Raw genomic sequence first — 14,978 nt, forward strand, 5'->3', positions numbered from 1 at the left:
AGAGCACCATTAAATCATTTTTAAAGGGATACAGCATTCAAAACAAAATGAGACAATATTTAGGAATAATTGGATTCTACAGATACTCACTAATTGGAGCATGACTTTATTTAAGCAGTAGTATATTTAAGCAGTAGTATAGAGTCAAAATAGAAGAAATTGTGTTTACAGAGCCAGTATATTCCAGTACAGGTGTTTCAAAGCCTGATGCGCTTTAATCTCAGAAAACAAGCAAAAAAAATGAACACCAACCTGTGTAGCAAGTAAAGGTAATATAATCAAATTGCTTTTTATTGTGAAACTGAGAGCCATCTAGTGGTAATAATGTTCTACCAAAGTGAAACATGGAATGGGGGAACTGACAGTCCAAAACCTGTATCAAGAGTCAGCAGCTGCAAAGGGCTGACTGCACTGGCCATAAATAATTCTATTAAGGACCTTTAAAAATGCCTGCACAAAATATTCCATTAATCTAAATGAAGTGAAAACAGAAAATATATCAAATTATCCACGTGTTAAGTATGCATGTGTTAAGGCAGATGACATATTGTCACAAAAACTCAGCCCAGCCAAATGCTCAAGCCAAGCTCCACTTGTTGTTGGAGTTACACATGCAACCCTCACAGTCCAGGAGCAAAGGACATCCCAAACCAACATGCACATGGCATATAGCAAAGGGAAACTGTACATGCTAAAACCCACTAGTCAAAAATTCAAAACAGGAAATAGCCATAAAATTATTGAGGGATTATAAGTGAACAGCTCTGATGGATTAATTTCTGCCACTGAAGCATGTCCCAGTGTGTGTCTGATATTTCCAGTACTCCTACAAAAAATGCAATCCTCATTTTTCATTTAGTGTTACTGAGTATCTGGTATATAGAGCATGAATGGCTGCAGAAGAAAACTCTCAGCCCAGTTACAAGCTGCAACATCCAGTACAAATCTTCCTTTTAAACTACATAATTATAAAGGGCCACATAACCTAGCTCATACCCGTGTATCTGCTCCCGTTTTCTTCTCTGCTCTCTTTTCCTATTTTTTTCCACTTTTTTTTTCTGGATTCATACACCTTACTAATGCCACCTTTGATGGCAAGAACAGGATTTGTATCCCCTGATGTGCTTCTCACCTTTTGCCTTGTAAGGTTTTTGCCCCATGGTACACAGGAAACAGGCTCCATGGGACAAGGTGATGAGGTGGATGCAGCCCTCCTCCTCATCACTGCATCAGCACAAGCTGGGTGGAGGAGTTGAGCACTGGATCAAAATCACTCTTTCTGGGTTTTTGTTTGGTTTTTTAAATTCATTTCAAGTAAGAAGCAGGAAATGGGAAAGGAGAAGCAGATTAATTTGGACCTTCCCATGAGCATCAGTAGGGTCCTTTTCCCTTAATCCCTTATAGAGATATCCTTCACTAATATTTAGAAAACAAACAAAAAACCTGTGTTTTTTGCTTTCCAAGCAAGCCTACCCAATGTTAAGATACCACTAAACAAACAAACAAAACCCTTAAACACAAAAAAGAAAAACCTAAAAACAAACAAAAAGCCCTAAAACCCAAAACAAGAACAAACAAAACAAGCCAAAAAAACAAAAACAAAACAAAAAAAACCCCAAACCAACAACAAAACCAAAAAACCAAAATCAAAAAAAAAGAAAAAACCACCACACACAAAAAAACCCCCAACACTAGAAAGTCTGTAAGCATATATTTTCTTTGGAATATGACAGTATTTCTACAGTATTTCTACATTGCAGGTCTTAGTGTAATATTCAATAATCTAATTCCATTCCTCTGTCATGTCCTAAATTATGTGTTTAGGACCACTAAAGTTGAAATTTTTTCTCACACATAAGCCTGTAGCACAGGATCCATGAGGGTGATGACAGCACTCACTGCAAAAACAGAACAAAACCATCCAAATGTGAAAATCCTTGTCAGTGAGATGGAAATAAATTCACTGCTCAAAAGTGACGGGGTAAATCAGTGCAGATATCAACATGAACTTGCATGCTTGCTGTGTCCTGAACAGGAAGGCTGTGTGTCCTTTCAGGCTGGATGACATCCTCCTATTAGCATGCCCAAGTGGCAGGCCAGCAAACATGAGCTGCTTTCTCTGCTGCCACAAGCCCTGCCAAGGCCCTTTGGGTAATGCTTCAGTTAATGATTTCCCCATCCTTTACAGCTGATCAGGCAGACCCCTGCAAATTCATGGCATGTGACAAGTTTTCCGAGTGCATAATGAACGAGTGGACAAAAGAGGCGGACTGCCTTTGCAAGCCTGGCTATGCCAGCCAGGATGGATTGCCCTGCCGGAGCCTGTGCGAGCTGGAGCCCCATCTCTGCGTCAATGGTGGGAAATGTGAGCTGGTTCCAGGAAGAGGAGCTGTCTGCAGGTAAATGGATTGGTGAATTCTGTTAACAGCCCCATAAACTTTGCTAATAAGCCAAAAGCCCAACAATCAGATGCTGCAAGTCACTCTGCAAACACCCTTCTGGAGTATAAATAGTCTCACCGTGGATAAATCCATTTCTGCCTCTTAGTATACACAGAACATTATGATCTAGTTATTTTTAAAGATGCTTCAGACACTTATTAGAGATTCAGCATCATTGGCAGAGATGAAACACACAAAGGCATGCATTCCTCTCAGATTTCCAAACACATTTTGGAAAAATGAAATAACACATTCACAGCTTCGCTACTGATTACATGGTAGCATTTTTTAAAATTACATTTTTCTAAGATGTATTAAAAAGGAAATCTTTATTCATGTAGACTGTGATTCCAGACCACCCAATAAAGCACATGAAGGCTGAAGCTGCTTTCAGGGCTTTCTGGGAAAGACTTGAAGATTAGCAGCTCTTCCTTACTGCAAATACATTCCTTAAGGATTTTTAAATGGAATTATCTTAAGTCAATACTGAGAACTATAGAGTACTTGAACATATTAACTCTCTTTTGCAAAGTATCAAGTTACTTCTCATTGTAAGACTAGACAATTCAGAGCATTATGTGAAGCTCTGTACTAGATTGGCACACAGTAGCTGACCAGCCATGTACACAAGCAACAATCAAGTTACAATTCTTGCATTTCTTTATTCTCTCTTAATACTTCGACTAGATTAATGATGCATCTTTTACCTTGCTTAGGATTAACATCAAAAAATAAGACCACTTATTTTTTATATTATTCAGAAGAAATTATTCAAATTTCAATATAATGAGAAATTATTAAAATTATTCACTGTAAAAACCCAACAACCAAAATTAATTTTCTGCAATGGACAGAAATTATATTGAATTCACCACAGTTACTGCCAAATTCCTGACTTTCAGAGTCACAGTAGAGCAGCTGCAGCACTTAGTACTAGAAATCAGCCTGTGAGCTAGAAAGGATCTCTTCAAAATTTTGCTGAGGTAGCAAGGGGTCCGACCCACTCCTCCAAAACTGATGCACTATGAAAATAAACCTTTTCCCATTCAGAAAAACCCTGGCTTGATGTATAGGTAAAACCAAACCATCACAAGGAATTATAACAGTACTAAAAATAATAAATGAAGTTTTTTTGTGAAATATAGCAAGTCACAAATTCCCACCACTGTGGGACTACCAGTTTGTGCAAACTTGTATAGTCAGAGAGAAAATTATGGTCTACTATTTGCATTTGTGTTCCATGTAAATTCACTTTCCTCTTTTTCGTCTTAGGAGTAGAGTCCTGCTATTTGTAGTAGAACTCTTATTGCAGACCTTGCTCCCCTGAGTGAAATCACCACTAAACAGAATATGGGCTTCAAAGATGTGTTCAGACATTACCTTAAAACACAGGTGAACTTCTAAGATTCTAAACCACAAATGTTACCTGTGAGGCTAGAAATTTGTCAGAGATATTTAAAATGAATTATTTCCTTAAAATCTGTAAGTCAGCAGGGAGTATATCAGTGTTTTTTTATTTAAAATTCACTCTCACAAATGTAGAAACATTATCTTTCCCATTATTTTCATGCAAACACATAACAATTATTTAGTGGAAATAATGAGTTCATATTGCATTACAGATTTTCCTTTTTTTTTGTTTAAGATACTAAGTAATTTTTGTCTTTAAGTTTGGTACATTTTTTCTCTTCCTTTCCTTATTTTAGATGCCCTGTACGTAGACACCAGCTTTACCAAGGACAGCGCTGTGCAAAATTTGGTCCAGAACCCACACAACCCTTCATTTTTAAACATCTCATTTTTGGCTTAGGAAGCCTTGGTTTTCTTTTCATCATTTTAATTATTAAGATAAGAAGAAAATGCAAAAGAAACTCTAATTTGCAGTAAGCTGCTCACAATCTTTTCCTTCACATTTCAAAATATTCCTTTTGTTTCTTTTGCAATTTAAAATCTTACTTAAACAAAAATGTTCTGCATTGTAGAAGTCCTACTCTCAGCAGCTGCAATTCAGAAAATGCTGTAAGGATTAATCCTGCTTTTGAACACGATGAACCCCTATCTAGCTTTTGTCACACGGCTTGCAGTGTAAGTGCTTGTCTCAGTTCCTCAGAGATCCTTGATCACGAAGCATTACACGAACTTGAAAACACAATTCAGCCTGGAGGTAAACTGCATGGAAATCCCTTTCTCATCCCTCAACAAACAGCCCTACCTGAAATAACAGGTCCACCTTCATATATTAACTCCACAACTAAATCAAACTTGAAGCTACTCTCTTGCTTGGCAATTTCAGAACTGAAAATACTAATGCATTCATTGCTTTTCACATTTACTGCAGCGTAGGTTTCATAACAGGACTGTAGAACTGCTTTTCTTACAGCTCTCTTGCATGGCTCTGGCAGTCTATCCTATCTGAGTGCTTTAGTCATTTAGAGAAATAATTAGTGGTTTGGTTTCTTTACTCTTGTAGATCACCAGATGAGTTTACAAAATCAAGACTGACAAGTTAGTCCCTGGACCACTTCATTTCCAGCACCAGCCAGACAAAACCAAGGTTTGTGATTATTTTCAAAAACCTTAAAAATTTGTTGTGTCCCATTGTCAATGTTAGCAGGGAGCCTCTTTGTAGTAATTCCATACAAAGAAAAGCTCAGATTTTTTGGATGCTTAATATGACAAGTACATTTTCTTCTTAAATGTTTTTATGTAACAGAGTTCTATTTTGTATAACCATGTGCTGATGTGGCAGTCACTGGAACATATGAAGGAAGAAGAAATACTTGAAATGATAAATTAACACACAATGCAATCCAAAGGGGAGGTTTAAATAGCACTACTGGATCACCTAAAATCTCAGTCTGGTTAAGCTACATAGAGTTTGACAAATAGGAATTCTATTTTGAACAAAATACTGCTCATATCTCAAGTATTAGTTCAACTTTTGCAACTTGAAACCCCTTGTATCTTTGTGGGGGAAAAAAAGACAGAAGGGAGAAAAGCTGAGTCAAAAATTCATCTAAAACTGGCAGGCTGTTTCTGATATATCTGAGTATGTCCTCTTGATAGGTACAAAGTAAAGCTTTTACTTTGCCATTTTAATTTTTCTGAATTACAGCCCAACTAGGAACACAAAGCTTTTGCTATAGGTGTCAGCACCCAGTGTTATTGTGGAGAATATGAGCACAGGAGTGCCCTTGGCACTAGCTGGACATTATGGAAGACAGGACACCAACTACATGAATCCTGGGCTCCTTACATGTTTATTGTTATGTAAATAAAGGAAGAAGCAAAGACACCATACAGAAAGATTTATTGTCACTGATCATCATACCCAGGCGTGGTCTCTTCAAGTACTGTGGCCACAGTTACAGACTGAGCTGAAAATGGGAGAACTAGAAAGCAAAGATAGAGATGAACAAAGACAGAGATGGACAAAACAGCAGGGAGTAGCAGTGTGGAAAAGCTCAAGAACGAACTCGATTTGCTGCTCTTAAAAGCACGAGCACAGATGTTTGCAATTAGTATTTTACACCCACCTTAAAAGAAATGTGCCTATAGGCAATTGTAGACCAATAAACTTTCGTAATAGCTAAACTACTTAAAACTACTACATAGAAAAGCATTAAATATTTTATTAAAGCAATAAAATGGCGCATCTGTGAAAGAAAACCAGGTCTGTGCCATCTAGACCATATTTGAATTGTTAAAAGTACATTGACAAAGCTCTTCTCAAGATCTAGTTAAATAAATTAAGTTAGTGAAAAATCCAGCAACCACAAAATTGAAATGGGATTTAAAAATTAGGTGGCTATTTTCCACTGTTACTTAAGTTCACAGTGAATATTTACATCACCCTTAGATTCAACATGTTTTTAATGATTTGAAAAAAGTTAATGGCAGAAGAAAATGAAAGTAGAACAGCTTCCATTAGCTGAAAATAAGAGGAGCACTTTGATTTCACAATCTAGAAAACTCCTTTAGGGCTAAAATCTTTAAAATAAATTATGGCACTTGAAATGAATTTTCAGGAGGAAGTGACTCTCTACCACTTATAGGCCAAATTAAGAATTCGGTATTTAAATTCTGGTTTGCAATATGTAATGACAACAGGGACAGCTTTTTAAAATGCATTATCTAGTATAGCTCTGTATTTATAAAGGCATATATGAAAATAGGCAAAAGGTTCCAGTAGAAGCTAAAATAACCTTCAAATCCTTCCCAAATATGAAAAAAAAAAAAAAAGTCTCCATTTTAGTTATAGAATTACTGTGTGGAAAATTATTGCAAAACTTAGTTATCAGAAGGGGTTTTGATTGGGTGGAGTTTTACCCAATTAATCATCCAAAAACTGACGATTTTTAACAAATCCAGGGATGTTGCATCCACAACTTGTCAGGGCAATCTCTTCCAGTGCCTCACCACAGTTGAGAATTTCTTCCTTACATCGAATCTAAATCTCTTTCAGTTTAAAGCCATTCCCTCTAGTCCTATCGCTCCCTGCCCTTGCAAAAAGTCTCTCTCCCTCCTTCTTGGGTACTGAAAGGTAGTCTCTTTAGGTACTGAAAGGCCACCAGAAGATCCCCCTGAGGCCTTCTCTTCTCAAAGCTCAATTCTTGGAATGAACTACAATTATCTTAACAGATTTTAGTGTGACATTGCCTGTTAGCTATTAGATAAACAGTGCATTTACAAATTCAACAATACTTTTCAAATGTCTTACAGGACTTTCTCTTATAGGTATTCAAGAAAGGAGGTCTGCATTATTCAAGATTGGACTTCAGGATGAGTATGAAAAAGAAAAAAAATCAAGGATTCCTACAGATACAATAGTTTGGCTCTAAAACCTGTGCACATTAAAAAAAAAATAGTTTTACTGAAGGACAGCAAATGACCAAGTTGAGCAGCTTTTGAGTATGTCTAAAATGTCTGGTAGGAAGTCCCCACTACTAAGATGCATGCATTAAGCTTTTGGTGCTTACACATCTTAACTGTTTTATTTAAGAGCTGAGTGCTAGAAACAGATTTTGCTGAGATGTGACATTTTTCGATACAGTATGTTACAACCGTTCTCAATGGAACTTCAGCGCATTTCTATACTCCTTTATTAACCTTCCTTACACACACTGATGCAAATGGTGAATGGAAGTAAGAGCTGTCATTGACCAAAGGCCACATTAAAAGCTTCTTCATTCCTCCATGAACACTCACATTGCAAATCACACAGAAGTTGGATTTAATTTTTCAAGGGTTTCTATGAACATCAGATTCCTATTTTTCTGTTAATAAACACATAATTTTTACATATGTACATATTTACCTAACTATTTAATTTCTGGTGACAGTGGAACTATCAGGTTATCCTAAGACTTCAAACTTTTTGCTGAGATACAATATGTGGAGTTCCATCTTTTCAGAACATGAGATCTGTATTTACAAGCACCCTCCTGGTAGTGAGTAGATTAGAATTGCACATGAGCACCTACACTTTAGACTGAGTATCCACACAAATAATTTTGAGAGGTAACTGTTAGTTTCTCTAGGAGAAATCCAAGCAGACAACAGGTGACCATTAAGTATTTTGTAGGCTTATTATGAATCCATAATCCTGATTCAAGTACAAGCATTATTTTACCTTGAGTATCTTTTTCTTGAGTATATATCTCTATTTATATTCTGCACCAGTGTTGTATTCAGGCACTTGTTTGCTGCTTGGTGCACACCAGAAGTTGTACTTACAGCTCAAACTGAGCTTCTACAAAGTTCATGACTATCCTGGATGACAACTCCTCATCCAGATGTGAAACTTTCGTGCATTCAGGACAGCAGCTGATTTTAGTGACAAATTCTTACTTTGTACCATGCAGTTACCAAGCAAAGACTGAGCTTTAGTTCACCTTCCCAAGTCTGCTCAAAAGAACTGTTTACAAATTCCAAACTGCACGGATTTGCCTGCAAAACCACTGGAACCGGTGACTGCGTTCGAACGAAGGCAATGCACCAAGAATACGAAGTTGAGTTTCTACAGCTGAAATAGTGTTTTTACTTACTTTATTTAAGTAGGAAAGAAAAATAAAGAAGGAACCCAAGATGTGGTTTTACACAGTAACACTTCAGAGTAAAATTACTGTAAAAGTACTTTTTGCAGGGCACTGGCAGTCATCCTTGCCTACAAAGGCTAGCTTTTCACTATTGCTCATGTAAGCTAAGAATGCATTAAGAATGCTGATAGCATTCCATTTTTTTCCATTACAAATGTATTTTTCTATGTGTTTAGTGTATTTCAACTTACACTAGCTATCATTAGCCAGATTTTAAAAAAAGTAATTTTAAAATGTGTATTTTAATAATGATTATTCATGATTGTATTTATCACTCTCAACTATTAATTACCAAATATATTTGCTGGACGTAAACCTTTTGTATTTCAATAAAACATAATAAAATTATTTACTTGAAAATTTCACAAGGAATTCAAGTTGTACCTAATCTTACAATAAAATTCGTCATGTTACTTTAAAACTGATGTAAAGTTACAGTTAGAGATAAAAGCCATAAGGAAACTGAAACAAAATTACATTTCCTAGATAAAGTATTAATTACTTGAATCTTTTTAAATTTAAAAAATTCCACTCTGATTTGGCCCTTAAGATGAGAAAGTTCCCTAAGGGCACACAAACAAATAAAACCCCACAAAAGCCATACCACATCTCCAACTCAAACATAAAGCTTCCCTCACACCACACACATCCAAAGCAGCAGAATTTGTGTCACCAGGCACTGACACAATCTAAAATTAAAAGGATGCAGAGTACACAGTATAGCAAATGATAGACATATTGGACGTGAGAGCAATAAATGTTAAAAAAAGTAATAAAAGTAAAAAGTTACTTGTTTAAGTAACTACTGAGAAATGAAGTATGAGATTTAATATAACAAAATCGGAATTTACTAATATCAGAATGTTACTTTGGAGAAACACTTATCTTAGAAAGTAAAGACAAAATCTTTACTAGAATAAAACTTTAAAAAGCAGGTTTAAGCACCAAAAATATCTCATGGAAAAGCAGACAGTACCAGCAAAGGATTATTTTTATCTTTCTGTTAACTTAATTAACCCTTATGCTTCAACTCTTCAAAGACAAAACAGTAAGAAGATACAAGTAAGATTTCAACATGGAGTGTGTTTATTTTTAATTTTTAATTTTTCAGTACAGTATTAGGAGGTCAATTAAATACTTAAAGATTTTTGAGAAAAACCAGAGGATTCAACTAGGTAAAGAAAAACACAAACTTATCAGTGGATAAAAGACAAGCATTGAATGACTTTAGGATCTTCAGAGTAGCATTCTCAAGAAAATGTTTATTCCTGCATCACCTACTCAGGAATGCAGCTTAGTGTGGTGATTCTCTTCCTCTCCTCTGTTTTGTGGAGTATTTTAGGTAGATCTCACCTACAAAGGACAGTTTCACTGACAGGAAGAATTATTTATTTATTTATTTATTTATTTTTAATGAAACACACAGAGAACCAAAAAAACCCCCTAACTATAATTTTCTCCGTAATTGTAGACCAGAAAGGCATCAGGTCATTCTACAGTGCTAAAGATCAACCCTCTCCCCTCCTTTTGTATTTCCTCTCCTGATCAACCAACTATAATTACTGACACAGTACAAGGGACCATGGAAACAATTGGTAAGCAGTTAAATAGTCAGACATGTAAAAAAAATAAACTAATCTCGAATTAAAATTAATTTGTTTCACAAAAAGTTAAGTAAAACTAAGAGCAGAAGCTGCTTTTGGGGCAGAGTGGAAAAAAAAAGGGGAAAAAATAGCAGCCTGCTACTGTGCAAACTAGAATACCCTGATTTCTGGAATGCATCTTCTGCTTCCCTCAGGCATACTTGTGGAGCAATGCTGAGAGGTGGAAACATCTCATTGGAGATGTCCAGCCACCAGACCCTCTTCCACTATTTCCAAGTCCATTTTATTTTCATGATAGCTCATATCTAATAGTCATTTAGTAAAGAAAAATTTCCATACACTCCATTCTGAAGAATAAATTTTCTTTCCAATGCCAGTCAAGGAAATCCTGACATAACTAAAGGAACAGACTGGAAAAATTCCGTTAATTTTATTTAAAGTTCCCTACAGGTATGTTTACACACATACATATCAAAATATTTAAGTACATATATGTGTGCATACCTACACACACATGTAAGCATTTGAGGTTCTTTGCTTACTATGTTCAGTCTCTTAAGATTCATGGATCTTTAAAGATACATACACTGATATAGCATATGTCAAGTCAAGCAGCTAAATCCAGACAGAAACAAACACAGGTAACGTCAGTGATTTTTCCTCCTTGGATCGCATGAGGGAGCACAGTTTCTTGCAGTGCTAACTGTCCAGGAACTGGAAGTTGTCACATTTTGGTTCCCATGCAGTAACACATTAAACCAGTAATCTAAATTTCATAAGCTGCACCTTTAAACTCATGCAACACCTTAAGGTTTGCACACGACTTTCCAGCCAGCAGTCTGATGCACTTCTCCTTTCATCTTGCAGCCAAAAATGACTGTTTCAGTGAAGAATCTGGGTAACATGAAAACAATTTTCTCGATTGCAATGACATGACCAGGAAGTAGAGTGGGTCTGCAGCAGAAGCTGAGATTCCCTGACACAGTGGGTGTGTAGAGAGTTAAATACCACTTGAACATCTACACATTATTCCCATAAGGAGTGTATTTATAACAACAATCAGACTGTGGCATGCAACCACAATCTAAAGTCAGCAAGGAGTTTTCTCTGCGCTGTAGAACCACCCCTCTTGAAAATTAAGTATATTTATGCATTTAAAAACTAAAGTTTCCAAGAGTTTTCAAGCTGAGTAAGGACTGAGGAAATTATTTTATACTGCAAGCAAACTGCCAATTAAAAAGGGCAAGAGTTCATTTTTAAGTCATGCTATGTAATTGGACATCAAGCTACTTATATTTTGAATTTCTATCAGAGAGATAACAAATGGTCATGTTTAATTTGTTGAAATAATGGCCAGCAAGGTAAAGCAATCTTCACATAAGTGAAAGAGATGTGTCTTAAAACTGTATGAAATTAATTATTCCCACCCAAAAAACTCCCAAACAAACTGCTTAATAAGGGAACTATTACAAGCTATGAAACTTGAGAGAGACTAATATACAGCTCAGCATCCAAATCACTATGATATTCCAGTACACTAAAAATTGTAGCTATTGCATCAGCACATAGTATTAAGATGCGTTATGTTATTCGACCAATTTTTTACACAGTCTAATAAAAGGTACAGACTTTGTGTATCTTGTTACAATTAAAGAGGATTTCTGAGGCTCAGGCCTCAGTATTCAGTTAAGTTATACTGCCAGCAAAAAGCTGAACATATTTCCCTTAATGCTATCCTTAATCTTATACATCTTCAGATACAAGGCTTGGACAATTTAGTGTAATATATTGAAATTACACTACCTGGCTAAACAAACTGTCCAAGAATTGCTAACAGAAATGTGGTCAGAAAAACAAAGTCTAAAGCAGATTTGTACTAGAGAGAAAAAAAAAGAATCTACAAGAGAAGTGGTATAAGCCCTAAGGAGCAGTACATTCTTTGAGGACCTCCAATATTACACTATTTTGACGTGTATGAATGCTTTACTTGGAATGTACAGAAAACCATTTCTTTTAAACCAAGACAGAGAATGCACTAAACAGGAGTTTATAGGTCTCAAGTTTAGGAGGATTTCCCATCAGGTTCTGGAAAAACAAAAATCATTAAATACAGACACTAACCAGTTTGCAAATCAGGACATAAAATGTCTCAGATTATATAAAAGTATACTCCAACTTCTCCGTAACAGAAGTCAAAGCTAAGGCCTCACAATTCCAGTTATTAAAAATAGCATATTCTCTTTACTAGGCCACCACTTGAAGCCAACTACTCAGTGTTTTAAAGAAATGATCTTATAAAAAGATGGTTGCAGTGCAGTTCTTTGCAATATGTATCCAAGTACAGACAGACTGCTTAAAAGTGTTAAGAGTTATAACAGAAACTGTTAAAGAAAATGCAATATATAAACAAAATGCAGCAAACTACACTGACTGAAGTTTCTTCAGGGTCCTCATACCTAGTAAAATTCACTACACAAATTAAACATCATGAAGTACAAATTAACAAACCACATGATTAATAAAATCTGTTCACTTTATATTAAACATCTCTACTCTGATTATAGAACGTTTAGGCCCTCTGCAGCACAGAGGAACTCTTCCCTTTGTATCACGGGCAAGGTTCTCATCTCGAAGGCTCCTGTGTCGAATGCCCAGTTACTTCAACAGGTTCTGCAGCATCGCCGTAGCGTAGGTAGGGCGAGCTTGTCTGCTTGCAATTGCGTTTTGGAGATACTGGATGCCTCCACAGCGCTCCCAAATTTCTTCAAACTGTCTCGGTAAAATTTCAGCACCTCGTTTTCTGGTTAAGCCAGTCTCTTCAAGATTAAGCTCACACATATCCATATCATCCTTACCTGAAATGGTAAAGGGAAAAAGAAAACATTTTTTACATCATTCAAAGGTCCCATCAATAAAGATTAGATCCTTGTTAATTACATTTCCTGCTCTGTAGATCTGGTTTGCTAGTAGATTTCAGAGCTTATGAGGAAGTCCACAGATACAGGCATTTTCCAGGGTTTTTTTGTTACACAGAGAACACTAAAGCAGTTTGAGAATAAATGCGTATCAGATGCTGCAATTGACAAAGTTGTGCTTAAAGAGCGAACAAAAAGGAATAAAGGAAAGAATCTGAAAGATCACCATTTTGATATATTCCTCTGAAACCCATTGCAGGATGGCAACTGCATTTGGATTACATACACTTGCAGTTTCAGGCCACTTCACAGTGAACTGATTTACTTTTGGTTAAATGTAGCTAAGCAACTAAGAATTTCAGACTTTGGACCAAGTAGCTAATCTGTCACCTACCATCCAAAACAAACAGCGTTTATCAAAGGGGACCAACACAGGCAATCCAATGAAATGATATGCATAGCTCACAAACTAAATTGTAATCTTATTTTTATCAGGTACTCACGACAGCAGTGCTACTTTTAGCTATCGGCTTTAGCACTGAACAGCAACAGTTGGTATAAGGAATTCTACTTTAAATAATTTGCAGAAAATGAACTTTTGTTGCTAGTAAAGCATAATTTTAAGTGAAACAAATTGGCTATGGCTTTTCCTCAGTCTCTAAGTTAAATACAAAAACTCCAAACACAGAACTGTAAGCAGCATTTCTCCAGTGTTTTCTCCCCTGTTCACTACCCTCCAGAAAAGGAGGATACATTTCACTACCAGATAAATCTCTACACTATTCACTGCAACATTTATTTTAATTTTTTAAGATTAAAATGCTATCCTCCCATACTAGCATAAAGTAGCATAAATAGAGTAAAAGCATCAGCTTTCTAATAGCCCCATGCTATGGAATGACAATGCAACATACACAAATTGTTTTGATACAAACTGCTTGTAACTCTTTATAGCTAACTAAAAAACAGTATAACAATTGATTAGACGTTTCCCAGATAAATTGTGATTTTTATGTTCACACTGCCTCCAGTTCACTGAATAATCTGAGGACTTGTAATAATAAAACCCTTTACATTTGGATTCCCACTCTGTCCATGGCTTCCCAAGTGGAAGTATGTGTACAAGTAAAACACAGGACCACTTATATGTCCAACTGATATTCCGAAACATTTGGCCACCATCAACAGCAGTCCTGAATCCTCAAATTCTGCTCAAATAAGAATTTCTGATGGAAAAAAAAAAACCAAACCAAAACAAAAATAACTTGGGAAACTTAGAAACTCGCCCTCTTTTTCTAAAGCTCATTATCAACTCTGAACCTCTTAGAAATTGCAATTTTGCTTTCAACACCAACCTGCTACAAGCAGAATGGGTGCCTTGTCAGGGTGAAGCTCCATCTGCCGAGCAATCCAGGGCCCATCAAAGTGTGCATACCACCAACCCTTCTTCTTGTTCTGGGGGTCCTTGTACTGGTCTGCGGGGCGGATGAAGGGAATGCGGAAGTAGCGCTGTTGTCTATTTATTTCAATCTCTTGCTGTCTGCCTGGTAGCTGGGCTGTGGGGTTCTGTTGTGCTATCATACAAAAAAACCCCAAAAATAAGTGAACAAAACCATTAGAAAACAAGAAAGTCACATTACTTCCTATATTAATCAGCACATTAAAAAAAACCAAACAAAACAACGAAACAAATAAGAAAACAAATAAACCTCCCCCCAAAACCAAGTGATTCTCTCTGAATTCAAGGCCATCTGAAGTCTCAGCAAACCTAAAAAGTACTCCCATCTCATATAATGTGCATTCTGTTAATTGCAACAGCTAAAAACTGGTCAGAAAAGGCTCTTCTTAACTGCTGTATCTACATGTTGCTCAAAGACATGTTCAAACGAAACAAAGTATATAAAATAACATACTCTGCTT

The 14,978-nt window shown here is 36.2% G+C and overlaps 2 protein-coding genes across 2 annotated transcripts in view; one reads left to right on the forward strand and one right to left on the reverse strand.

The window, feature by feature from the left end:
- Positions 1-12,043, forward strand: part of IMPG1 (interphotoreceptor matrix proteoglycan 1) — a 57,860-nt gene extending 45,817 nt beyond the window's left edge. Inside the window, exons 15-18 of the mRNA XM_033054169.2 lie at positions 2,189-2,399; positions 4,148-4,324; positions 4,424-4,605; positions 4,912-12,043. Coding sequence (XP_032910060.1) covers positions 2,189-2,399; positions 4,148-4,324; positions 4,424-4,605; positions 4,912-4,943 — 602 coding nt within the window. The 3' untranslated portion in view covers positions 4,944-12,043. The remainder of the gene's footprint in view (positions 1-2,188; positions 2,400-4,147; positions 4,325-4,423; positions 4,606-4,911) is intronic.
- The window catches only part of MYO6 (myosin VI), a 109,731-nt gene continuing 104,355 nt past the window's right edge, over positions 9,603-14,978 (reverse strand). The window contains exons 34-35 of the mRNA XM_033054172.1: positions 14,414-14,632; positions 9,603-12,998 (exon numbers count right to left, since the gene is read on the reverse strand). Of these exons, the coding sequence (XP_032910063.1) occupies positions 12,799-12,998; positions 14,414-14,632 (419 nt within the window). The 3' untranslated portion in view covers positions 9,603-12,798. The remainder of the gene's footprint in view (positions 12,999-14,413; positions 14,633-14,978) is intronic.

This window comes from Catharus ustulatus, chromosome 3 (assembly GCF_009819885.2).
Source record: "Catharus ustulatus isolate bCatUst1 chromosome 3, bCatUst1.pri.v2, whole genome shotgun sequence".
Classification (NCBI taxonomy): Eukaryota; Metazoa; Chordata; class Aves; order Passeriformes; family Turdidae; genus Catharus; species Catharus ustulatus.